Genomic DNA, 27,890 nt, shown 5'->3' with positions numbered 1-27,890 from the left:
CCATCCCCAGTGTGTTATCTTTGATTTTTCTCTGTTCAAACACAAGGTACTTAACCCTGGAGAATGACATCTACTTTAGAGCTTTAACTACTACTTAGATATTATTAAGTCCCAAATTCTAAATGCTCAGGCTAGATAGACTCCTGCCCCAAGTGTCAGTGAGAACGTCCCCAGCTGGATGGCTCCGATGTTTCCCACAGTCGTGTCCCCAACTCACCTCTACCACCTCTGCCTCCAGCCCTGTCCTCCCTGTGGAGCCCCATCTCAGGAAATGGTAGCATCATCCTCCCAGTGGGAGCTCGTCACTTCCCCCAGTAAATTACTCCCCTCACTCCCACATCAGCCATTACCTTACTTCCCATTCTTGTAATTCCTTGCTGGGATTCCTTCACTTACCGATTTTGTCTGTCCTCTGTTTATTTCCTTATCACCTATTTTTCTAATTTTTCTGCAATGGTTATTTATTACCATATTTAGTACAAATAAAACACTATTTTTAAATAATGCCCATGCAATCTTCCTGCCCAATAGTGCATGGTTGTCCAAACTTGTGTGAGCAGGCTGAGCCAGGTTATAAAACTGGACACTCTCTCCCAACCCCCAAAATAGGTTCCCACCTCCCCCCACATTATGTGCCGTTCCCATACCAATTAGCACGCTTATCTGAGTGGACAGGTTACGGGCAGAACAGGAAACAAGGAACTTGAGTCAAGGTTCAAATCCTACTTCTACTAATAAGCTGTGTGATGTGAGCAGTTACTTAGTGTCTGCGCCTCAGTTTCTCACCAGGGACATGGAGGTGGTAGCACCTATGTTCCTAGTCTATGAAGGATCAACAAGGGACCTTAGGTGACAGTGTCCTAGCACAGCTAGGGGAAGCTCTCAACCACAGGTCATGACCCCCCTTTTCGTGTCGATTACTTTCACAGCCTAACTCCGAAAACTTTCTTCCCTTTTGCTCCCATGTATCTTTTCTTAAATTATTTCTTTATTTTTGTAGACTCATCTTGTCTCCCCACTTGTTAGCTGTCTTAAAAGGTAGCAGGAGGGGGTCATGCCTTCTCCTCCTCCTTGGTGCTTCCCACCACACAGTTTTGGGTGGTCTCTGCCTAGAGACTGCTTAACAAATGCTCAGAATTACCACTGAGGGCTTGACAAGGGCACATGCTCTGTCCTCGGCCAAATCTGGAACTTCCTTCCTAAGCTACAAGGACAGACAAGGATTTTTTACAAAGAGGAGAAACGGGGGCGGGGCTGTTCAGGTTCCGAGGGCGGGGCAGGCATCAACTTACCTTTACACTGCAAACCCTGCCGCAAGAGGCCCCAGAGTAAAGACCCACAGTGGTCGCAGAAGGTGGGGACCTTGTAGTTGTGGATACCAAACTTGTGGGGCATGTTGACGCTGAACCGCTGGGAGCCCACCTGCAGGAATGGCAAGACACAAGGTCACCGCCGAGCTCCTTTCTGCCCCAGAGCACTTGTCACCAGACTCTTACAGAACTTCTCTCCCAGAGACTGTATGTCACTGTAGGTTGCAGAACCCAGAGCTTGGCTCTGAAAGCCATGCTGAGAAACAAGGCAAAGAAAGCCTCCATCCTGGCCCTGCTCTCATTCCTGGCGCCCTAGGCCAGGTTGCCCCACCCAGGCCTCTGAACAACCACAGCACACAGCCCTCAGCTTCAGCTGCTCATCTCATGAGCTGTCACTGTGCCTTCAATGCTGCTTTGTGCACAGAAGGCGCCCCCCCCCCCCCACCAAGGGTCTTCTGGCAACTCCGCAGTGGACACAGGATCGGGTACAAAGTCATGTGAACTCAGTACAGTGTCACAGAAATTGTCAGACATCAGTTAGGACTAAAAACAATTAGGATAAAGATGGTTGAAATGGTTGAATGCGCAGTGGTGACACTTAGGAGGCTCAGGTGTCAGTGCTGACCACACGCATGGCCAGGCACCTTATCTCAGGCCTCCTCATCCCATTGTGGGGGCAGGCCCATCGTCACCCTGACCTCATAGATGAGAAAATGAAACACAGCGGGATTAAGGATTATGCCTGTAAACCAATGAGAGGCAAAAACAGGCTTCTGTCCCCACAAGTGTGAATTCAGACCCAGGTTTTTACCCACTATCAGCCTCTTGCTGAGTATTTTAAAGGGGTAAAGAGAAGGTGGCAAGATGGAAGGGGAAGGAGTTGGGGACAGGAGCCCAGGTGTGGGACCCATGGGCGGGGCTGCCACAAACCATCTGAGGGTCTCCATCAGGCTTCTTGACATCCTGGGGCCTTGGATTTCTCACCAAGCAAATAAAGATGGTTCCCCACCCCAATGTCACAGAATGATGGCGTCAACAGCCAGGAGTGGGGGAAGAGGTGGGATACATGAAGTGCCCCACAGAAGCAAGGGGTCTCTAGCATGGGCCACCTCCCTGGGCTATCCCTGCCCCTCCGCAGAGTGACCCTCTGACTGTGTCTCTATGGAACAGCAAAGGACATCACTCTCGCTGCTCTGGGAATTAGAGAGTGGATGACACTCAACAAACCAGCCAGGCCTTGGCTCCCTGGTGAGTGAAAGGCTCCCATGGGGACTAAGGAGAGAAGAGACTAAGGCTGGACAGGAGCATGGACTTGAAGGCAAGCACAAAGTCATGTGCACTCCGCATCAACGGACTTCATGCCACATTCCCTATCGTCCAGCTCCAAGGAATAGCTGATCCTATTCCTGATCCAAGCTCTAGACACTTGGGCTATCAGTTAGGGTCTTTCCTGGGCACAGGATTCCCAGGATTTATTGAAAAAAATTATACTCCGCCCTGTTTCATAGCTCAGGTATGCCTATTTGTGAATATAGACACATCAAGTCTGTAGTGGCCTGCCTTATGGCTGAGGATGGTGAGATTACTGGGCTCACTCTGCTCCTGCCAATCCCAAAGACATGGCACATCTCTGAGGATACAGTCCTGGTGTCCCAGGGATGGGCTCACAGAGGAAAGACAGACTACGGTGGGAGGTAGGGAAGCTGTCCTAGGTGACTGAGAGATTCAGCACGGGGGTGCAAAGCACTGTGAGGCCCTCCATTGGGACCACTACAAACTCTGAGGCATCAGAATGGTGGGAGGAGGAAGGAGCCCACGCAGGAGCCGGGCACAGAGTCAGACAAAGACGCCAAACAAAGATGGATCGCCTGCCGGTCGGAAGCACACACACGCCTGCTGGGAAGGCAGAGAAGCAAAGGGGTGAGCGAGACTCGGAACACAGAGTGAATAAAAGCAGAAAGACAGAACTGTGAGATTAAAAAAGAAAAAGAGGAAAGTGACAAAGGGAGGCAGAACATTCCTTGGTTATCACAGCTGGCAGTGCAGGGAGGGGGTGAGTGCTCAGCTAACATAGACACAAGATGGGGGAACTCACTGACTGGGGCTCCTGGTGCCAAATATTTACGGAGCCTGACCTCAGGGCACCTTTGATGGGGGAAGGTGTAGTGTTCAAGGCTACCTGTGTAGGACGTGTGTGCACAGGTATCACACTAAAGGTGGTGACAGAGAATGAACTCCAAGTTTGGTCTCTAGCAGAGGGCCTGCCCGTGGCCCCAGTGGCCCAGACATTCTGGCACTACAGGAGACTGACTTTAGGAAGCATGAGATGGTGGCAAGTCTGCTCAGCTAGGAAACCTAAAGCCTCCCCTCTTCAATCCCTGGCAATTTGACCCTTGGGCTACCTGCCAAATTAGGGGACACACCTCACTGGAGCCTTCTTTGCTTGATATGCCAGGAAGGATGGTCAGAAGAACTAGGTCACAGGTGAAGCTGGGTTCTAGCATTTCAAATGTCAGCCCTTCAACCCTAATGGCAGAGACTTTTATGGGACTCTTCCCTCCAGGGAAGAGTAGAAGAGCTTCAGGAACCTGCAGAGGCCCACAGGTGATGAGACCTGTGATATCCTTGAGGGCAGGACTCCTGTACTCTTTTACTTCCATGGGACATGGCACAGTGCCTGCCACACAGGACTTTGCCAGTAAAGGTTCATGGGAACATCCACAGGAAGACAGACAGGTTGACAGCAGGCCATCTCTTGCTTTCACTTTCTTATAAAAGTCATGAGGCTAACAGGGTACCTGGGGCCATGATCGTAGAAGTAAGGACACACAGGTGCTGGCTTGCAGTTGTAACCATGACGGGTGACCCCTGTGAACTTTGGCACTCCAGGCTCGGTCTGCCCTGCAGGGGCATGGAAGGCTCAATCTAAGCCTTGTCCCTTGCTTCTTTGCTGAGACAGTATGAAAGTAAAGAGACAGAAGATGGGAAATGCCTCAGATACCAAGATGTATTTGGTTGAATTTAGTAAGTCATTCTTGCTGGAAGCTAAACTGTAGACCTTCCTCATCATTCACCCAGATGATGGGACCCTCTCTCTGCTCCCCAGCTCTAATAGCCTGCAATTATAAGTATTATTTCATGTAGAATTAAAAGCATGCCTTTGAAATCAATTGTTGTGAACACTTAACACCTATACCCATGTTCATACTTGTCCTCTTTGAAAAAGTTTACAGTCTACCAGTGGCACTATCATTCTCCCAAACACTCGATTAGGAGAAAGCTAGCTTCACCATTGCACTTTCTTGTTTTCTTATCCCAACAACTTCCTTCACAGCCCTGAGTTTAAGAGGCTACAGGATACAGTGGCCAAGGGTTCAGACTCTGGGACAGACCCCAAGTTTGAATGTGGCTTTTAGCTGTGTGATTTGGGGCAAGTTAATTTGACCTCTCTGTGCTTCTCTGTTTTATTTTGAGAATGATAACATCTACCACACTGGGTCATTGTGGGATTAAATAATGTATGTTAAATGCCTACTTAAATCAGGGCATGCTAAATTCCTAAGGACTGCTGACTGTAACTGTGGTTATTTCCCCTCCCTTCGTATTCCTGGGATTTGCTCATTGCACTCCAGTTCCAGCTCATTAAAGATAAGATTCCCATTTCTATCACTGTTTATTACCAGCATGGAGCCAGTGGCACATCAGCTAGCCCCGTCAGTGTTCTGATGAGATGATGAAATAAAACTATTCACACTTTCCTTGGCTTGAGCTCTGGGATCACACCACATTTGGCATAATAACACCCAGAGGGACAAGACCAACTTGAAGCTGCATTTACCCACAGGCTCCGCTCACGTAGAAGACGGTGGACAGCTCCCTTTGGTTTTGATCAACACCACACAGAAAGTGGTGGGGTCTCAAAGAGAGGCTTTCTCGGGAACCACAGAGCAGGCAGTGAAGTGAAGAAAAGTGTTGGTAGTGAGGAAGCCCAGTGCTTCCGGGTCACAAATACTTACCTGGTCAGGAGTCTCCTGCCTCTTTAACCCAGCACACTTGGTGATTATGAGCTCGTGACACCGCTTGTGGACCACACAGGTGCAGACTGCAAACAGCAAAGATGGGAAGGCTGAGTGATGTGGGAAAGGGAGTGTCCATCCCAGGGTCTAAACAGGTCTGGGAGAAGGGACAAGGGGAGCCATGCCCCTTCTGTCACCGAGCCTTAGTACCCTCCCCCAAAGCCCATTATGCAGTTATTTCAAAACGCTCTGCCACCAGAGCCATCAGGGCTTCCTACCTGCTCTGGAGAGCAGTGTATAGTCAAAGGGCATTGGCGGGCTTCTCTAACTGGTCAATTTTCTCACTTCCTTATGCTAAGGTCAGGGAACAACTTCTTCCCAGCTCTTCCATGGAAAACTGCCTATTAAAGGTGCATTTGCCTCGTGCTCCACTCAGGATCATGCTGGGGTGACTAATGTGACAGGGAGGACTGCAGCAGGTGGCACAGAAGCTCAGCAGCTTCTCTATCTGGTTGTGCTCTGATACACCAAACTTCAGAGTTCTCACTGCATTGAAAATGTCCATAAGGAGTGACTGGTAGCTCTGTCTCTAGTGTCATGGGGCAGTGCGGTGACAGGTAGCCAAGAAGTAAGTATCTGTTTGGACACACATTGTCTGAAAGACACAGCTACCTCCAACAGAACCTGCCCAAGTTCCCCCAAGGGTCAGACCCAAGTTAAACAGCATCAGGCAAAGAGATGGACCAGCATTCCTGCCCTCACCACAGGGAAACCTCAACATGACCACAGCATATTTCCACCCTCCAATTCTGTACAACTTAACCTTCCATTTGTAGTCAATTAACTGGAAAACAAAATAATCTTCAATAGCTTTAAGGGAGGTTTAAGTTTTTAAGAGCTAACGATTCATGCAAGAGACAAGAAGAAGTTATGAGCAAGGAGCATTCAGTAGAAGTGAATTAAACAAGCAGGTGAAGAGCTGCCAGGGAACATGTGTGGCTGAGGACAAGCAGACCTGCAGATGGCCTCTCCCTGAAGCAGCGTGTCTCCTATTAGGAGGGAAAGTGCTATCTGCTGCAGCTGGTACACAGGGCTGCATGGATTGGGTCTTGCTGAAACCACAGGGATACCTGGAGGTAGGCAATACCTGCAAGGTACCTTCTCTGTATGTGTGCCCATATATGCATGTGGGAGGGATGGCCAGGCAGGGACAAAGAAGGCAGGGTCCTGCTTCACAGACTGAAAAGCCTCTGAATGTCATCAAACCCGGCACATGCCTCCTATAAGCATTAGTGATCTGCATCTAACCAAGCCCTCCAAAGATTTAGTTCATAAAATACCTCTTACCTTGACATTGGTATCCCTGCTTTCCTATGACACCCCTGAAAAGAAGAATACAATCTTTTAAAACAGTGAAATTTTTCATGGTCAGAAAACAAACACACAAAGCCAGGCATTCCTGGCTGCTACTCGCATCACACTGATTAAGAGACCACAGAGCAGGGTGGTTTCACCTCCGCTTGCAGGCACCTTAAAATGCCTCCTTCTAGAAGGCCACAAGAGGGCAGCGCTGGCACTGGGAGAGGGGGAAGGTTTGGCCAGTGTCAAGAGCTTGGTTTCCTATACAGTCACTTCAGTGCGGTCAGCAGTGTTCTGGAAAGCCATGAGGACCCTGCTCACTCTTGGAGGGACTCTGCCAGTCACACACCCCTTCCTTGTGGACAGAGTGGACATTCCGTGTCGGCCAGTACCATGCCCCTCGGGCTCTCAAGCTCCCTAGCTAGGAAGGTGGGAGTGGGCAGGTGTGTTCTCTGAGCATTCAAGAGACCACACCAAGGTATTAGTCCCAGTCTGTAGCCAGGACTCAGGGTCTAACCGACCCTTTGGGTGAAGGCCAACATTAGAAGCTCCTACCATAGCCAAAGTAAGGGCCCCAGACCAAGGCTGAAAAGCAACACAGACACAGACCAATCTAACCAGCCTGGCCCTGCACTGTCCTCAGCGTACCAACACTGAGATGTCTGGAAGCTCCCCCTCACCCAGCTCCCAGCTCAGGCTACACCCCAGGGGACTGAGAGCTCAGCAGTGTTTCCCATGGGCTTAGAGAGCTGGATCTGCATGTAAGACCACTCAATTTATGACCAAAATATGGAAAACAGAAGTCAGAGAGGTGAGTCCATCCTGGGAATGAGAAGGGTCTGTGGCTGGAATGGGGCATTATTTCTGCTTCAGTTGGGCTGAGTTTCCTCTGAGCTGTGTCATCTCAGGTGACCATACTAACCTCAGTGACTTGTTTGATAATATCATGAGGATAAAATAAGCCCTAGCTAGATACTTCAGGAAGCCAGGAAGTACTCAGAGCCAAATTCAAACATCCCAGGCTGTGTTCACATTAAAACTTGGCCTCACTCACCCATTCCTATTAGATCCAAGTGTGCTGGCAACCTCTATATCAGCTCCAAAGAGCTCAGAGATTGATAGGCAGGCTAAGGGGATACAGGGAAGGTGTGAACATTACAGTCAGTCTAACCAGAGGCGGAATCGTGCCTCTGACACTTCATAGCTAGAGGATATCAAGCTAGTCCTTTTCTTTTCTGAGCCTAACTATGGTTCATAGTTCACAGACTATCAGGAAGATTCAATTAGATACTTCCACATCCTAAGATAGAACCTGGCATGTGGTGGATGTTCATTAAAAGTCCTCCTCCAACCCTAAGGCTAGTGCTTCATGTCCTCCTCTGCTTCCCCAAAGGCCTACTGGTACTTCTCTCTGTCTATCAAAATCCTAGTCATCATTAAAAAAGAAATGCCACCTCCTCCATGAAGCCTTCCCTGACCACTTCAGCTAATGCTATTCTCTCACTGCTCTGAAATTTCAACATCTTAGTGGAAGCAATTTTACAACAGCTATGAAGGACTGCTGTTGTGTTACAAAGATTGGCAATCGAGTATTTTTATAACTGCATTATGAAAAAATTCAAATGTATAAAAGTAGAGTTACAGATATCATAATAGATCCTCATGTACTCATCACCAACTCTACCAATTTTCAATACACGTCCACTATTGTATCATCTGTACCCCAGCTCCTCTCCCCTCCTTCCAAAATCAGTTGTTCAAATAAATCCCAAACATCCTATCATTTGTAAATAATTTGGCTTATCTAAAAGATAAGGATTCTTTAAAAAAAATACAATCACAATATTATTGGTTATAAAATCTCAACTCCTTTAATATATAACTCTAGGCATAAAGTTACCAAGAACTATTATTTCCTCTTTTCACTTATCCTCCCTTCCCCCATGTACCAAACACACACTTAGCACCCCAGGAATCAGATAAAGAAGAAATAAAGCAAATCAAGCACTTTTTAAGTCAAGTTCGTAACCTCCCTTCTACCCTATCCCTGGCTTCTTGCCACAGAAAAGCCATAACGTGAGGTTCCCAGGGGAGAGGGCCTTACCAGATGAAATCTCTGCAGTGGGAGCAGTAGGTGGGCTGTCGAAGATAGGTGGCCATGAACTTGTGGCCATTGACCTGGTGGACCCTGCGCCGGACGGCCCCCTGCCGCTTCCTCGGCCGCATGCGTTCTCGGAACACACGCTCTTCATTGTCTTTAGGAGCTGGAGAAGGACAAGAGCAGAAGGATGACAGAGACTGGGTTAGTGCACCTTCAAGATGACCTCCTGTTGGAATGTGATTCTACTCCTGGGTGGGCGGTAGGCAGACTTCTCTAGGGGAGGGATTCAGGGCTCTGAGGAGTCTCAGTGCTCAGGTGCAGTGTGTGAGCCCCAGACCACACACAATCCTGCTGCATCCACACTGCACTCTTGGAGTCTATCTAGTCCAAATTCTGTTCCCAATAGTGTGACTGTCCCAGTAACCTCCCCTTACCCACCTGTAGCACATTTCAAGGGTCTTGAGTTAAAAGGTTCAAGGTTTAAATCTTAGTGCAATTTCTGCAACATGACCTTGGACAAAAATATTTCCTTGCCTTAAGCCTCTAAGGGCAGCCCTCTCTGTAGATGGGGTTCACAGTGCCAGCCACACTGGAGGCTGAGAGGAGCCAGTGGTGATCCCAGTTGCCTGGCTCACAGAACTAGCTGCCTAAGGTAATAAATCTGACTTCTGCCTTCTCCCTTTTGCCTAGACTAAAACAACCAAGGACTTTTCTCCACAGGTCTAAGGAGAGGGAAATGTAACGCTATGAGAACAGAGTTTCCTGAAGGTTCAACAGCCACCACCACGGGTGGTGTCCCTCTAGAATTCATACGTTGAAGGTCTAACACCCAATGTGATGATAGTGGGAGGTGGGACTTTGGGGAGGTAATTAGGGTTAGATGAGGTCATGAGGGTGGGGCCTCCTCCCCTTATAAGAAGAGGAAGAGACGTTACTGAGCTAGCTCTCCACACACAGCCAGGAAGAGAGCCCTTACCAGAACCCAACCCTGTGGGCATTCTGATCTTGGACTTCCAGCCTCCAGAACTGTGAGAAGCATCTATTGTTTAAGCCACCCAGTCTTTGGAAGTTTGTTATAGCAGCCTAAGCTAAGATGATGATAAATGGCTAATGTTTATCGCAGGCTTACCCTGTGGCAGATGCCAAGCTAAGTGCATTGCATACAGTAACTCACTGGATCCCCACTACTCTACTGGAAGGTTACTGCTTTTATCCCTATTTTACAGTTGTACAAAGTGAAGAATAGAGAGGTTAAGTAACCTATTTCACTAACTCAGCTGGTAAGTGGTGGAGCCCAGATTCTAACCCAGAGAGTTGGGGAGAAGCCAATGTGCCACATGCACTCACTGCTCTAAGGGACAGCCCATACTCCCTACAGCAAGTCCAAAGCTCTCGTCATGAAGGAATTGAGCCACCTGTGGCTTCTAAGGACAGAGTTGGTAGGTTCTGGGTCTCCTGCCAAGCTCTTATTACCTCCATGTAGGGCTACAGAGGGTCCCCCTCTATAGCACAGCTTCCAATGCACTGGTAGGTTCCATGTCCCCAAATACCTCTTGCACTAGCTAGGGCCTGACTTCCCACCCGAACAGTGCCAGTCTCCAAGAGAAGCAGGCTTGCTCCCTCCTGGGCCTCTGTGAGTGTAAGATTCCCTGCAGTGGGGAGTCACATGTGAGACCCAAACAGGTGATTAATCCACGTTGTTACTTATAAAGAGTTGGGCAGAGGCAGTGAAGCAGGAGGAGGAAAGGGAAGAAGTGGACAAATGCTTCTTAGTGCTTTTAGGAGAAGGAGCCTCTGAGCAGACAGGCAGCCAGTCTACTGGGTATGAGCTCTCAGTGTGGGCCCAGGCTACATGCCCAATAGACTCAGCTGGCCTAGGTGGGAGTCTGCTTCCTGGTCTCCAGCCTGCCTTGGTTTCCTTTTTAACTGGTGCTTATTGCTTCAAAGCATCTAATCTGACTACCTTCCTGGGAGAGAAATCCTACCACCACTACCATCACAACCTAGGCATTGCAAGCTGCTAGCCAAATTCTCACGGGAAGACCCCAGGTTTGTTTTAATATAGAGACATTTATACTCTCCCTCACCCCTAGAATCATGGGTATTTAACATTCACTTCACCTAGTATAGATGATTTTTATTTCCATTTCATACCTGCACTATATTTAGAATATTCACCTATTTTTATAAGCAGAAAAAATATGATAAAACCTGACTCTTGTCAGTAGCCCTTACTTGCTACAAACCTATCTATAAAAATCTAATCCAAAAACCTCAGTCCCAGGCCACTGTAGGCCAGGGGATGCAAATTCTTCTTCGTAAAAGGCATCCTTAACTTCTTTCACAGGATTCACCATGGAATTCATTTAAGGAGTAAGCCAGTTGGCTAATGCGTTTAAGATGCAATTTGATTCACAAATCTATCAAATTTACTAGTCGTTTTCATCCTGGAAAACTCTATTTTCAGTTAAAATGGTGATGAGTCCAATCTAATTTCCTCAGAGGAACACTGCCATGATAGTGGTTAGAGTTCTCAGAGCCTTATTTCTCAACTTTTTACAGACACGACCAATGACAAATGTTCTAAACTGTGTTTACATTGATCTAACTGGGCAATATGGCAAACCATTCACCTGCATGTATTCTTAAAGCCCTCTAGGTGGGGTGCACTGATACCTGGAGGGAAGCTGTTAAAACCAAGGGGGTAAGGGAAAGGCTTTAGGTATAGGGGAGGCAGACAGCCAAGGATAAGTCCGTTAGTTAAGTCTGGGTCTGAGCTCAACGTCCCCAAAGGTCTCTATCACTCTTCCCCAAGAGCACATCCGCACTGTCTTTGAAGCCAGCGATGCTATATCAAGGTTATGGGGGAAGAGAAAGCTACAGGAAGGGAAGAGCGCAGGTGAACTCCATTCATTCCCAGGGGAATTCCTTGAGTGAAGTCACAGGTCAGGCAACAGGAGAAAGAGGTTGCAGTCCATGGCTGGCATGAGCACCTCCAATTCTACATTCCTCCAGACAGGGATGTCAGGGGTCAGCCTAAAGCAGGGGTCCTCAAACTTTTTGTTGTTGTTGTTATTGTTGTTGCGGTTTTTGGCTGGGGCTGGGTTTGAACCTGCCACTTCCGGCATATGGGGCTGGCGCCTTACTCCTTTGAGCCACAGGTACTGCCCGGGTCCTCAAACTTTTTAAACAAGGGGCCAGTTCACTGTCCCTCAGACCATTGGAGGGCCGGACTGTGAGCCCTGGAATGAGTCGGCTGCTAAGCAAGACAGGCAGCAGCGGCAAAAACACCCGACAGGCTGGATAAATGTCCTCGGCGGGCCGCAGTTTGAGGATGCCTGGCCTAGAGTGTCCTTAAGCCCTGCCACCCCCAAGCAGAGAAGGGAGACGCCTATGTGACAAAGGAAGCCAACCACAGGGTTCCTCAGTCCCTAACAACCCCCTTGCCAGAGCCTAGAATCTACTGCCCAAAATGGAGCCCCCCAGCATTTCCCACTGCCACAGAGGGGCTCTTCCAAAAAGGCAGCCCCTATATGTGCACAGATTTACTTCTGGGTTATTTCATTCCATCGATCCACATGTCTGTTTTTGTGCTAGCATCACATTGTTTTGATTACTGAAGCTTTGTAATATATTTTGAAATCAGGAAATATGATGCCTCCAGCTTTGCTCTTCTCGCTCAAAACTGATTTGGCTAGTCAGTCTTTGAAGGTCCCATAAGACTTCTGGACTTTTATTGTTACTGTAAAAAATTACGTTTGGGATTTTGTTAGGAACTACATTAAATTTGTAGACCTCATGGGGAAGCATGGACATTTTAATACCATTGATTCCTCTAAATCATGAAGACAATTGATCTGCAACAAGAGTGTCAAAAATACACAATGGGGAAGGGACGGTCTCTTCAATAAATGGTTCTGGGAAAACTGGAGAGTCATGTGCAAAAGAATGAAACTGGACCCTTATAACATACACCAAAATCAACTCAGAATGGATGAAAGACTTAAATAAAGACCTGAAATCATAAAGCTCATAGAGGAAAACATAGGGTTAAAGCTTCTTGACATTGATCTTGGCAATTATTTCTTGGATATGACACCAAAAGACAGGCAACAAAAGCAAAAATAGACAGCTTGGACTACAGATGAAAAGGCTTCTGCACAAGAAAGGTAATAATGAATAAAATGAAAAGGCAACCTACAGAATGAAAGAAAATATTGGAAACATATGATTAATATTGGAAGAAATCATATACCTGTTAAGGGTTAATATCTGAAGTATATAAGGAAGTTCTACACTTCAGTAGCAAAAGACAACACAATTTAAAAACAAGTAAAAGAACAGAATAGACATTTTTCTAAAGACAACATACAAATGGCCAGCAGGTATATGAAAAGATACTCAAATCACTAGTCCTTAGGGAATCACTAGTCCTAGTCCCTCTACAGTGAGATATCACATCCATTAGGTTGGCTATCATCAAAAAAAAAAAAAAAAAAAGGACAAGTGTTGGCAAGGATGTGGAGAAAGGGGGACCCTTGTTCACTGGTGAGAAAACAGTATGAAGTCTCCTTAAGAAATTAAAAATGGAACTGCCATATGCACCAGCAATCCTTTGGATAGGTGTATATCCAAAGGAAATCAAATCAGGACTTTGATGTAGTATCTGTATTCCCATATTCACTGCAGTATTATTCACAAAAGCCAACACATGAATCAATCTAAAAACCCACGTGTGGGTAAATGAAGAAAGAAAATATGGCATATACATGCAATAGAAGGAGCCATAGAGGAGGAGGAAATCCTGCCATTTGGGATAACGTGCATGAACCTGGAGGATATTATGCTAAATGAAACAGGCCAGTCAGAGGACAGATACTGCAGAGTAAGCTAGAATTGTTGCTCTCATGGAAGCAAAGTATAGAATGGTGGTCTCCAGGAGGTGGAGGGGGACTCAGGGAAGTGTTAGTTAAAGGGGACAGAGTTTCAGGTAAGCAAGCTGAGTAAGTCCTAGAGGTCTACTGTGTAGCAAAGTGCCTACAGTGGACAATACTGTACTGTGTACTTAAAACTCTAAGAGGTGGCTCAGCACCTGTGGCTCAAGTGGCTAAGTGCTCAAGGCACCAGCCACATACACCTAAGGTGGAGGGTTTGAATCCAGCCTGCGCCCGCCAAACAACAATGATGGCTGCACCCAAAAAATAGCCAGGCGTTGTGGTGGGTGCCTGTGGTCCCAGCTACTTGGGAGGCTAAGGCAGGAGACTCGCTTGAGACTCACTGCTGTGAACTGTGATGCCCCGGCACTCTACCCAGGGGGACAGTTTGAGGCTCTGTCTCAAAAGAAAACTCTAAGAGGTAGATTTTGTATTAAATACTATCACAAAAATAAAAATAAAATGCAAGTCTCATGTCCGTGACGTATGCATAGAAAAAGAATACATAAATGTGAATATGTGTGTATGTATATTACATATTAAATATGTATGATTTCTATAACATGTAGATCTATGATAGTATGTCTTACATAATAGACAATTTTGTTGAAGCATTTAAAAGTTGTAGATAGAACACTTCAGCCTTTACCTCCTAAGAACAAAGACATTCTCTTACATAATCAGCCTGTCAGAGTCGAGTAATTTAACAAGTTATGACATTACATAACGTGTAGTTCATATTTAAATTTTCCTAAGTGATCCCCAAATGTCCTGTATAGTTTTTTAAAAATTTCAATCCGGGAGCTAACCTGGGCATATGCACTGAATTTGGTTGCCAAATCTCTTTAGTCTCCTGACTTTAGAACAATTTCCTTTACTTTTCCCCCCTTTTATGGTACATTTAGGAAAGCCCAGGATGTCATCTTATGGAATGCTTCACCATCTGAATTTATCTAAGTGTGTCCTTCTAATTGGTTTCAGACTAAATGGCAAGACTACCACAAAAGTCTGTGTATCTACAAATTCAAATATCAACATCAAGATCCCTATAGATGGCTCGGCGCCTATAGCTCAACCGGCTAAGGCGCCAGCCACGTACACCTAAGGTGGCGGGTTCAAATCCCCAGCCTGGACCTGCCAAAAAAACAACAATGACGACTGCAACCAAAAAATAGCCGGGCATTGTGGTGGGCGCCTGTGGTCCCAGCTACTTGGGAGGTGGAGGCAGGAGACTCGCTTGAGCCCAGGAGTTGGAGGTTCCTGTGAGCTGTAATGCCACAGCACTCTACCCAGGGGGACAGCTTGAGGCTCTGTCTCAAAAAAAAAAAAAAAAAAAGATCCCTATAGATTAACTGTTGAACATGAGCATAAAATTAATAGAATGTAAAATATTCACTCTTAATAGAAATTAAAAAAATACAAAGCGTAACAGTCTTGACATATTACTGATGTACTATTTAATACCTAATTAAAGCAACAAATTTGTTTTAAAATGGCATTATCCATGATTATCAAGTCTAATATGACACTGATTTATTCATTCACTGCTAAAGGCTATGCTAGTTGACAGTGTTCTCAGAAAGTAGTATTACAACATGTAGCAACCACCAGAAAGAGAGTCACATCTTTCGATTTGGCAATTCCTTAGGAATTAAGTCAATACTTAAACAGAAACTAAAAGTTATACTTAATAGATGTTCTCTATCCTAGACACCAGGATAATGGTCTAATGAAGACAAATAATATAACATTATAGTAATTTAGAAGTGATAAGGGAAGATCATAGGGACATCAGGAAATGTGATATAATAATTGTGAAAACAGAATCACAATAACACAACCCTATGTAAAGCATGTTTGCAGGTTGTAGATAACCTAAGATTCATGCTCCCCTAGGATGGTAGGATTATGTATTTTGATATTTGAAAAGATGTTCACTAATTTTTTTTTTTTTTTTTTTTGAGACAGAGTCTTACTATGTCACCCTTGGTAGGGTACCGTGGTATCCCAGATCACAGCAACCTCAAACTCTCGGGCTTAAGTGATTCTCTGGCCTCAGCCTCCCAAGTAGCTGGGACTACAGGTGCCCACCACAACACCCGGCTATTTTTTTGTTTTTATTGTAGTCATCATTGTTGTTTGGCAGGCCCCAGCTGGATTTGAACCCGCCAGCTCTGGTGTATGTGGCTGGGGCCCTGGCCATTAGCGCCGAGCCCACTAACACTCTTTAATGACGTTTTAAAGCATTTTCTCTGTGGGACTAGGGGGCTTCTTGGCATAAACAGGAAGAGAAGGCACCACAGGCTGCCTGGGAGAGCAGGAGACGTGAGACAAACATTGTCAGCTTCCTGAGTGCCTGTGGTTCTGAACTGGTAACTCTGGCTGGGCCCATGGGACAGCTCAAGTTACCAGAGGTCCCACAACACCTCTGAATTGCTCTGAAGGAGATTCAGTGCTGGCCTGGATGCGCTCAGCCACACTCAGCTCACCTAGCTGTACACTTGCTGTGACCTCCGAGGTAACACCAAGGCTGCCTGACTTCCCAGAGGACCTACTTAGCTCTCTGGAGATCCCTTATTTTATGGCTACAACTGCCTCACTGCAGAAGGGGTGACCTTGAGTCACAGAAAGGCCAACACAAAGCTGGATAACCTCAGTGAAACTTTCTGTGAAAATGGAGACTGCGGCGGTTCAGATAGAAGAAGAATTCACACAGACATAAAGCCAGGCAGCGGTATCCTCTGAAGCTCCTTCAAGATCCACAGTAACCCCAACCTCCAACAACACTCCAGGTGTGTTTCCTACTAGATTCAATTAATCTCTCAACTTCAAGCTCCTGGGAGCCTTTCACATCAATGAATATTTTACAGCCCCAATGCACAGAAGAATCTGTGACAGGCAGGTGGCAAGAATAGCAAAAATAAGCCCACACCTTGCATTGATTATTCTGTTTCTCTAACCTCACCTGGCCCTTTTCCCTGGGGTAGGGCAAGATTTCTCAGTCTGGACCTGAGGAGCACTCAGGGACATGAGACAGGCAGCCCCTGGCACCAAACCACACCTCTTCTGGCCAGCGTGGTCACTGAAGGTTTTACTGCTCTGTTGCCATCTCCCTCACTGGCCTGTGCAAGGAGGGAGTAAATGGAACCCATCACCACCCTCACACATGATCATGCAGCCTCAGCCTCAGTGCTCTTAGGATGACTTTAAGTTTCAGAGTATCTAGCAGGGAATTTCTGATAGACCCAGATGTATGAACTCCTAGATGCCCCAGCACTTCCTTCTAGATTATGTGTAGCAAGCAGTGCCAAAATCCAGGGACTGCCTTGCCTGGATCAGATTTGCCAATAGCATGCATGACTGGCCACCTCTGGGTCCCACCACCATTCCTCACCACAGGACAGTCACCTATCCTCCCTGTCCTTCGTGGTCAGAGCACACAGGGTCTGTCCACCAGCAGGTGCGCTGTGGGGCCTTCCTTTTTCCTGAGCCTCCTTTTCAGCCTCCCATTTCTGCCAGGATGGCTGAATGAGGAGTCAGGACACAAGTTTTGCCTTTGTCCCAACTTGCCCTCTATCCATGAACAAGTCACAGATATAACATCTCTTTGGGCCTCTATTAAGGGGAGGGTAATACAGTGGCTCAGCCCAGACCCCAGGGTGGGGGGAGCAGTACAGAGTCATACAGGAGTCTGAGGCAAAAGGAAAAGTCATCCTGATGTAATTTTACTTAAAATTTTGATATTCCATTCATTAGAATTTTGAAACTACCACATTATCTATCTTTATTCCTGAAACTTTTGGTGCCCCCTAAATAGTGCTCCCACCCCAGGCTTGCCCCCGGGATGGTTGATAAAGGCCTGTGTGAAGGTCTTTCTGTGCCCTCTGTGACCCTCAAGGGCAGCTGGGGGGCTGACAAGTGTCCCCTCCTCCTTATCTGGTCTATGGTATGGGGGGAGAGGAGTGGAGCCTTCCAACACCCACCGTCCCCCTGGGATACTGCAGGATGGGCCATAGAACTTACAGTGTAAGGACCAGAAGTGATGGAAATGCAATATTTTATTGCCCCCCCCCAAAAAAAATGATGGCTTCAGATTATGACTGTTGAACTTCCTCAGACTCATGCCCCAGGACAGGTTTTCCCCTGCTGCGACCCTGGCAGTGGGGTGTGGCACCCCCTCTAGAGCCCATAGTTTGCATGCCGTCTCCCCACTGTGGGAACTACGTGGTGGTAGCCTGAAATCACAGCAATGGTGTATTTACAGGAAAACCCCCAAATGCTACAATTTGGGATTTACTTGGGGTGCCTGTTGTTAAGCATTTACCAGCACACCACTGCCCCGGAGCAGGGCGAACACACACAGATCCCAGACACAGTTCAGGTTCCCTCTCCCTCTCACCTTTCCAAAAACAGGCTGCACCCCTGCAGCTATGTCTTCCAATGCTGACCTCCAAACCCCCCTCTTCTCTCCTTCCAGCAGAGCCAACAGGGCACCTACTGAGGAGTGAAGCAGCTTCTCCCCTCCCGTGAGCCCTACACATGCCTGCTGCCCCCACCCGCTGCAGTCCAGCTCCCCTCACATGTGACATGCTCGCCACGGAAACAGCGCTATCTCCCCGCCCACCCACCAGGGGCCTTTGGACAGCAGGCTCGAACTTCAGACTTGGAAAACTGTCAGGAAAATTGGGTTGGGCAAAAGAAGGCTGACTGAGCTCTTCTAGAACAAAAGCAGCAAAAAAGGTTACTAGTTTGGGAAAAGATGAGGGACCCCCTCAGAAGGCTTTTCTTAAAGCCCAAGCAAAGAGCGATTCTACTCCTCCAGGTGATTTCACAGCACAAAACAATGAACCATCTGGGTATTTTTGTCTAAATGACTGGCAAACCCTGGACGTTCACAGAAGCCAAAACCAACAACCATTCAGGGGGCCCACCCCCGTGGTGTACTGAGCACCATGCTAAGGATGAGGTACTATTACCTGTATGTAAAGTCTTATTACAAATATGAGATACTGTTATATATCTATGAAGTATTAATACACATACATGAGGTATTATTTATATTTGTGCAACATGTAAGTACCTTACGTATATTCTCCAATACCTCGAGGTATTCTTATTCTTGACTTGCAAAGAAACCAAGGCTCCAAGAGGTAAAATATCTATTTTGTTGACAGTCACACAGTGAACAGTAAAGTCTCACACTGGCCCAGCCATCCACAGCCTCCAAAGATGGCTGAATAGCCTGGGTCCCAATGGGTGTAGGGAAGTCTCCTGCTGACTGCCCTCCTGCACACATCTGCCCCCCTCACCCGGAGACATAGATACAACAGCTGAAGAGGGCTGATTGAACCATAGTACACTCACATAATGGCATTGAACACAGCATTTTAATAAAGCAGAAACTCTAAGTCTACCGAGAAATTAGTGTTTACTTGTATAAAACGAGGGAAAGAATACCTATACTCAAACGTGCATAAGCAAAAATACACATGAAAATTTTTGATGGGGTATGTAGTAAGTTTTTTATCCTTAAAAATCTTTTACTACGTGGATACTGGATGCCAGGCAATGTTCTGGGCATAGACTCCTCTTGGCCACAAAGGACTAGCTCATGGCCATTCCCTCAATTTTAGCTCTCAGATATTCTGGATCTGGTCCTTAACTGACAGGTCTCCACTAACAAAGCATGGAATCGCCATGATACTCCAGACAATAGCAGTTACGATTCGTAGGTGCTCATGGTAGAAGCAAGGATGGAAGTTTCCCTAGCTGACCTCTGGGGAGTTTACTTTATTTCTCCTTTCAATAATTCTGTTTTGACTTCATGGACTTAATGGTTTAAAAAAAAAAAGTTGCAAGGTCCATGGAAGGAAAACAACATTAGGTACTAAAAATCAAAAGAGCCGTGTCTTTTAGTTTTCATAGAAAAAAATTGATGATATGTTCAAGTGAAATAAATGCTTCACGTCAGTGAATTTTAAATGTTAAGTAAATATTTATGTGACACCGAAGAATACGATCTGCATGTCGTCCCCTCACAATACGTTAAAGAAAATCTCTGTTCAAAACAGGAAAGAGGAAACAACAATTAATTCCCTCAGAGAGAGTCCGCTTTGCTATCTGTGTCTCCCCAGAGAGCCGCACAATGGGAATCAGAGACGTTGGAGAGGGGAGGCTGGGGTTGTCTGCATGTTTTACTCTGTGCGTAATCTAATCAGGAGAGAACTGGTGGCATGTCAAGATCAGCATCTCAAATTTAATATAAACCGTTTGCTTCCTCTCTGCTCTCTGAATGATCCTTGATGTGCACATGGCAGAGCCTATGCTCTGTCCGCTTCTGAAAACAAAACTGCAGCTACTGTGTACTTGATAGAAAAGAGGGAGAACTTGGGTAAGGTGGGGAGAACAGCATTGCAGAAAACTGAGGCAAGACACGGTGAGGGTTGTGCAAGGGGAGAAAGGGGGCGGGCGAGCCCTCAGCCCCCCGCCCTGCGGTCTCTGATGCTGAGCACACCGTGCGGAATGGGGCAGCCGTGGAAAGCAGTGACTTCACTCAGCAGGAAGACCTCTCACCTCCCGTCCTCGGTTAGTCACTCTTCCTTCATTCTTCCTTCCTCCCCCTAGCCGTGCAAAGTTGCGTATCAGAGTGTCAGTGGACCTTTCCTCTGACTGTGTCCAGGACCCAGGAAGAGTCACTACTTCCAGGAAGAAAGGACAAAGCCACGGCCCCTCAGGCAGAACTGCTGCAGCTCCAAGAACACTCCCGGTTGGGAAGCCAGCCAGGTGGGCACCAGCCAAGGGTGCGGCCAGAGTCCCCGCAGGTGCCAGTGATGGCCCAGATGAATCGCAGTAAACTGAGCTAGTGCTGAATTCTTGGGTACCTATGGAGCTCTTGTCCCCTGAGATCAGGGTCTGTCCATTGTTTGTTCCTAAAATGCTGGAGTGGCACATGGCTGTGGGACGGCAGTGGCAGAAGGCCTAGTAGGGTGTCTGCCTCTCCACCTCCAGGTGCTAGTTGGTACATGTAGGGAAGGGGCAGGGTCCATGTCAAGTGACGTCTGACATCCTCCCTCAAATAAGAAGACTTTTTTAATGCCACAGGCACTGCAGCCAAATAGCTTATGGGTTATTTATTGAAAACCCACACCCTTCCAGTGCTGCTGGCAGTGGCCATTCCACATTGCCAGTCAGGTTTGGTGAGAGGTGAAACAGAGGGGGCTGAAAATCACACCCTCCAGATGCCCGCTGGACCCACAGCTACCACACCCTGCACTCCACATGACTGGAAAGTAAGGGCCTACACAATTTCCTGAAATACCACAATGGACTAATTCATTGTTTTACCCAAACTCCTTCTTTCCTAAGGCAGTTTGGAGCTCTCACTAATTTCAAAGAAATTCAAAAAGAAAAATCATGGCCTCTCCTAAAGAAACACTTTTGTACCACTGAAGTCCTGGCAGGTTTCCCAGGAAGCTGACCTGGTGGGTACTTATTAGACCATCTGGGAAAAAAATAGAGTTGCAGGGGATCAGAAGATAAAAGGAAGGAACTAAAGGCAATGGAAGAATAGTAAGACAAAGGAGATGGAGAAAGAGAAAAAGAGGGTATAAAGTACTAAAGATGATTATTCACTCACAAAGTCCTTGCTGGTAAGGGACTGAATGACCCCACACCTTCCCAGAAAGCAGAGGGGCTTGTTTCATATAGCACAATGGTCCTTTGCTTTCTACTGACCGAGAAGCCAGCTCACCTCCCCTTCACCCTCCTTGTATTAACCTGGCCTTACCCAGTCTCTAGGCCAGGGCACTGCAGTAATGAACCTTCCTTAGAAGCTTACACTGGTGAATGAGTCTCAAGACTTTCTACAGAAACAGCTATCACAGCCACAGGGTTTGTGAAACTTACATCTTTTCCTTGGGCTTCAAAAACATGTTTCAATTAAACAACTTCTTACAAGTTTTATGTTCCACTGAGATTGGCCAAAACTCTGCACATGGAGAAGGGCTGAGAAGGTTAGAAGCAATAATACTTTTAATAACTGAAAGCTTCCCTGTCATCCAACCCGCGTTCCTATAGGGCTCACAGGCTCTAACACATGCGCACACACACATCATCACCGGCTGCCCCTGCTGCTGGCACCTCTCCCCAGCTGGGGACATGGCAGTCTAGGAAACTTGCCAGATTCCCAGTTATTCAGGCCTTAGGGCCTTGGCAACTCTCATCTCCCCCTGAGCAGTCCTCTGTAGTGGTATGAGAATGTTGGGGAAACAGTCACTGCATGGGGAGAAAAATCTATTTTTAACATTCCTACAACCAACAGAGACATCAGCCAAATGTGGGGCTGCATACCTATAAACTCCCATACAAAGAAAATGACAACTGCCAGGAGAAGAAGGGGAGTGTTTTTCTCCAATTTGATGAACCTACGAAAACATTCTGAGACCACAGATGCTTAAGAGAGATCCAGCTAGCTCAGTCTGTGGTGCTAATGAAGAAAGAGTAGAAAGCAAATTCCCCAAATGATTGAGTTATCTTTATCTAGAAGGAAAATATTATTGGCCACAGGTCCTGCACCTTGAATCTTAGCCAGACTTCTGGCAGATTCCTGGTCACCAGGGCTCTGGGAAGGAAATAGGAATAGTTCGATATTACCTAACTTATTTCTTAAAGTACAACTCCCATCCTACACCTTACCAAGCTTGGGGGAGCCCTAGAGTTGCATTTTCACATACAGAAAGTGTCAACGTCCTAACCCCCAAATCTCAGTCTATAGCCACTTGCCTACCCTGTCACTTGGTTTTGGTTTAAGCAGTAACTAGGAATAGGTAGCAATGCTACGCGGGGGTTGAGATCTGCTGTACAGTGTAAAGCCTCTCAAGAATCCCCAGCAATGCACTGGCATGGCCCCAGCCTAAGCAGGCTGCTGTGTCTCCAAAGGGCTAGCAGGTCTGGCTACCCAGCTCAAGCTGCTCCTGCATTCCTGATCCAAAGACACTAAGAAATTTGAGATAATCTGTTATATTACAATAGATACTTAATTCAGGAGGTAATAGATAAGGCAAGAGGAGAAGCTCAGGGTAAACATCAAAAGGAAACTATTTTTTAAACTGTGAGATTCGTTCATTCACTCAACCAATATTACTGAGTGCCTCGTAGATGCCGGGTATTGTACTGATCCTTCCTGTCACACACTTATTCTGCAGTGTGTAGAATTCTGGAGCGAGGCAGAGGGAGAATAACACTGCGATAGTCCAGACTACATCAGAATCATTATTACTTGGAAACCAGTGCCCATGTAAAATTGAGTTAGGCTGGCCTGGCTCCTAACTCCTGAGAGCTGGGAATTCAGAGACACAAGCAAAGTGCTGTTATCTTAAAAAAAAAAAAAAAAAAGGAATGGCTGCTGCTTCCAACTCCTGTGTAAGCTTTATCCCCTAAGCTTGAAGCTTTCAACCCCGTGGAAGCATAAATCATCTGGGAAGGCCATTATGAGTTTAATGTGGATGAATTTTAGATCCTTTTTATATTTTATTTTTGGATTAATATGAGGGTGTGTGTGATTAGGTTACACTGTTTGTGTTTGTTAGGTAAAATCCAAGTTATGGTTGAGTTCTGGTTCACCCCAGAAATGTGCCATATTCCCCCTACATCGTACCCTTTAGGCAGGAGCTTACTGAACCCCTTCCCTCTCTTTAGATCCTTTTTAGAGAGATTGTGCTGGGAAGGGAGGGAAATGGTGGGGCAGAAAGGGTCAGAGGAACTGCAGGGAGACTGGTGGCAGGAGCTAAATTTGGGGAATTTTACAGTCCAAAGCTGATGGGTGCTTGGTACATCTATAGCAAAAGATAAAACCCATTAAAAAATCAGATATTGGGAAAAAGTACCATTCATGTTATAGTAGGTGATCAAAATGCATTTTCTCTATCTGGAAAGGATCCTACAAGATTAGTGTTATCACCTCTACCAGACAAATGAGAAAACTGGGGGTGAGAAACCCTGAGTGACTCACCAAAGGCACATAGTGGTGATGGAGCCTGGTTTTGTACTATGTCTGACTCAAAAGTCCCTGGGTTCCCCACCATGTCACCTACATTAAAAAATAAAACAGACATCTTCCCCCTTTTATCTCATGGAGAAACTAGAAAAAAATACTCAAACATGTTGTTCATCTTTCTCTAACAGTTTAAGGATTTTTTTTTAAACATAAACTTTCCTTCTCAAATGCTGTAAATGAAAAAACTATGAAACATTATTAGCAGATTGGAACGGCAGAGGCCAATTTTTTTAAATGCATATTGGGTTTGACCAAAAGTTCTGAAAGGTTTTTTTGGAAACTAGCCTGCTGGCAAAGTAATAGAAAATGAGAGCTCACAGAGACAATTCCCTCTCGCTCCCCAACATACCTGCCAGGGAGCACAAAGGGGTGATGGAAGACCAGGGGCCTTACTTTCAGCTCATTTGTACTGATTCCAGCTATTTCGTTCAGAATTTTGAAAGGCAGGAGGAGAGGGAGGCGATGTGGGAACAAATACAATCACCACATAGGCAATATCCTCTGGGAACAAAAAGTTTATATCTGCTTAAGTCAAGCAAGGAAACAAGTTTCAGATCCCAGTGTTCCCTAAACTTGATCCCCGTGGTCCTGTGTCCAGCAGGAACACCTGGATATGAAGAAAAGGCCTATTTTTCTCTTTAGGTTAGTCCCCCCACCTCCATCTTGAGGCTACAAAGATTGAAAATAACACTTCTGTTCTTTTTTATTTTTAAATAAACATTATCCTTGTTCTTCAAACAGAGGGGTTAGCAAAGGCCCAGATCAAATAGATCATTGGAAAATTGGAAATGACAGGTTAATTTCTTGTGTATATCTGTGTTCAGGTGTATATTTAAGGCAGGAGAGACAAAAACAAAGACATGACATTCTTTTGTTCTCTCAAATCACCTGTCCAAGGGAAAAAAGATGGCAGTGTTCCAGAAAGCATCCATTCCTCATTTTAGAGCTGCCCTGGCCTCTCCACTAGCAGCCCTGCCCCAGGGACCCACGGGAAAGAAAGTTTCCACTGCATCAACCACCAAAACCAGGAAGAGAACACCAGCCACCTTCCTCTGGCCCTGGGGCAGCTGGGTGCTTTTGTAAAAGTTCACACTTTTACAGCTCAAGAGAAGGCCAGCTGACCTGTCTGGCTGAGGACTTCCTGAAAGAGGAGAAATCATTGACCTAAAGAGCTTCAGAAGTTGCTTCTCAGCCTCACACCCCTGCCAGTCCCACCTTCAAGGTGACAACCAGCTTGAAAACTATTCCAGAGATCAAAAATGACCTGTCATTCCTTAAGGGGAAAACTCATTTCCTATTGGAGTGTGGTGGCTAAGGCATTCTGGAAAAATGTTTGAAGGGCCAGAGGAGGGAAAAAACAGGTCTTTCTGTCAAGCAATGGCCACAATTTCTTGTCAAATCTGAGTCAGAACACAGAATGTAGATTAGGTCTATTAACATAATTTTGTCAATAATTTCTTCCAAATGGATTCTGGGGTTCTCTCTTAAAATAATAGTGAATTTCAAACTTCAGTGTGGATCAGAATTACTTGAAGGATTTGCTGAACCACACAATTTTGCTGAACCTCACCCCCAGAAATTTCTAATTCAGCAGGTATGGAGAGCAGTTGAAAATCCATTTTTAACAAGTTCAATGGTGATGTGACCAAGACCACATTTTAAGAACTGTTTAGACCTCATTAGCCACCTTATCTGAATCACTTAAAGTGATCAACTTACTTATACAAAGTAATTAGCGTCCTGATTAAGATGTAGAAAGCTAGAAAACCATCATTCCCATCATTATAACAAAAAACAGACCTATAGATCAATAGAGTCCAGAAATTAGTTCATATATGTACAAGTCTATTGACTTTCAAAGGTGCAAAGGCAATTCAATGGAGAAAGGACAGACTTCTTAACCAGTGCTGCAACAATTGATGTCCATATGCAAGAAATAGGCATAGACCCATGCCCTGCACAAAAATAAACTCAAAATGGACCACAGATAGAAACGTAAAACTAAAACTAGAAAATATCTGGAGGAAAACAAAATGTTTGTGACTTTGGAGTTAGGTAACAATTAGCTATGACATTAAAAACATAATTCATGGCTCAGCACCTGTCGCTCAGTGGCTAGGGCACCAGCCACATGCACTGGGGCTGGTGGGTTCGAACCTGGCCCAGGCCTGCTAAATAACAATGACAACAATAACAAAAAAATAGCTGGGTGTTGTGGGGGGCACCTATAATCCCAACTAATTGGGAGGCTGAGGCAAGAGACTCGCTTAAGCCCAAGAGTTGGAGGTTGCGGTGAGCTGGGACACAAGGTACTCTACTGAGGGCAACATAGTGAGACTCTGTCTCAAAAAAAAAAAAAAAATTTCATAAGAGATAAAAAGGTGATAAACAGCAGTTTTCAGAGAACGTAAATTAAAATAACAGTGGAATGCCACAACATACCTATTAGAATGGCTAACGCTAGAAAAATAAAGGCAAACCTGCAAACATCTAGTGCTGGTGTGGACGCAGTGCTAACATTGCCCCTTTCCTACATTCCTGGGTGGAATATGAAATGGTTCTTCCATGTTGGAAAATATGAAATCAAACACATGCTTACCATACATGATCTAGCAATCCCACTCCTAGGTGTTTATTCAAATGGAAAACTTACCTTCACATAAAAACCTATATGTAAATATTTATAGCAATTTTATTTATTTATTTGTTTATTGAATGGTAACTATGTACATTAATGCAATTCTGGTGTACAGTGTGGTGTTTTCGCACACAATCCAAAACACTTCCATCAAACTGGTTAACATAGCCTACATGTCATTTTCTTAGTTTTTGTGTCAAAATGTTCATATTCTACTCTTAGAAAGATTCACTTGTACCCTTGTAAGATAAACCACAGAAGGGATCCCTCCAATCTCCCTCCCTCCACCCATTTCTCCCTCCCCTCTCCCTCCCCCCTCCTTGTATTCTTAGACTGTTATCAGGAGCTTTCATATAAAAGGTATAAATTAATTTCATAATAGGGGCGTGTACATTGGATATTTTTTCTTCCATTCTTGTGATACTTTGCTAAGAAGAACATTTTCTAGCTCCATCCATGTAGCAATTTTATTTATAATCACCAAAAACTGGAAGCAATCCTAGCATTTTTCAACTGGAAAATGGATAATCAAACCAACGAAGGTGCAGCTGTACGACAGGATTCTACTCAGCAACAAAAAGGACTGGGTTATGGATACAGACGACAACACAGATACATCTCAAAGGAAGCACGCTAAATGAAAAAGAGCCCAAAAAGCTGCACATATACTCTACAATTCCATTTAAATGACGGTCTGGAAAAAGCAGTATTACAGGCGCTGACGAGATCAGTGGTTACTAGGGACTGAAGGGGATAAAGGGTTTGAGACCATAAAAGGGAAAAGGATTGTGGCAGTGGTTACACGAACACATGTATTTGCCAAAACTCAAAGAACTTATGCTAGAAAGGATATTTTTTATTGTATGTAAAGACATCTTCATTATTTTTGTAAATGGGAGAATTAGGGCAGATTTACTATATCCCTTAGAAAGCTAGAAAAACCATCCTTCCCATCAGTCTTGTCTCAGAGGGTGCTAAAGACAAAACACGGCCCTGAGGACAATTTAGAATAAGCATATGACAGCAGCATTTATTTTTGTTGGAGAGTTTTTTTTTTGTTTTTTTTTTTTGAGATAGAGTCTTGCTATATTATCCAGGCTGGACTCCAACTCCTGAACTCAAGTGATAATCCTACTACCTCAGCCTCTTGAGGAGCTACGACTACAGGTATACTATGGAATGCCAATGCACTTAAGGAGCCAAGAACTCAACTGAGCAGAAGAGACCTTAAAAGTCGGAGTTCAGAAGAAGCTGGGATACCCACTGGGTATAAACCAGGTTCCCTCTGCCACCTGGTTCTACTACTCCATAGGCCTTTCATTCTTCTTTTCGTCCTCCTAGCACCCCAGGTCAGTCTCACCTACCACTCTCAGAAGTCACACTCATTCCTCCCTCCAAACTTCTCCTCTGGCCCTTCTTTCTTCCTGGGCCCTCCTACTAATCTAAGTTGTTCCCATCCTTTAAGATCCAACTCTTCT

General features: G+C 45.6%; 1 protein-coding gene across 1 annotated transcript in view; it reads right to left on the bottom strand.

The window, feature by feature from the left end:
• PRKCE (protein kinase C epsilon) overlaps window positions 1-27,890 on the bottom strand; it is a 324,332-nt gene that overhangs the window by 183,994 nt on the left and 112,448 nt on the right. The window contains exons 2-5 of the mRNA XM_023512137.1: window positions 8,790-8,949; window positions 6,674-6,708; window positions 5,327-5,412; window positions 1,293-1,422 (exon numbers count right to left, since the gene is read on the bottom strand). Coding sequence (XP_023367905.1) covers window positions 1,293-1,422; window positions 5,327-5,412; window positions 6,674-6,708; window positions 8,790-8,911 — 373 coding nt within the window. The 5' untranslated portion in view covers window positions 8,912-8,949. The remainder of the gene's footprint in view (window positions 1-1,292; window positions 1,423-5,326; window positions 5,413-6,673; window positions 6,709-8,789; window positions 8,950-27,890) is intronic.

This window comes from Otolemur garnettii, unplaced genomic scaffold, assembly GCF_000181295.1.
Source record: "Otolemur garnettii isolate 467f Iridium unplaced genomic scaffold, OtoGar3 scaffold00024, whole genome shotgun sequence".
In the NCBI taxonomy this organism is placed as follows: domain Eukaryota; kingdom Metazoa; phylum Chordata; class Mammalia; order Primates; family Galagidae; genus Otolemur; species Otolemur garnettii.
The sequence above is the reverse complement of the archived record's forward strand: the minus strand, read 5'-3'. Positions and strand labels throughout refer to the sequence as shown.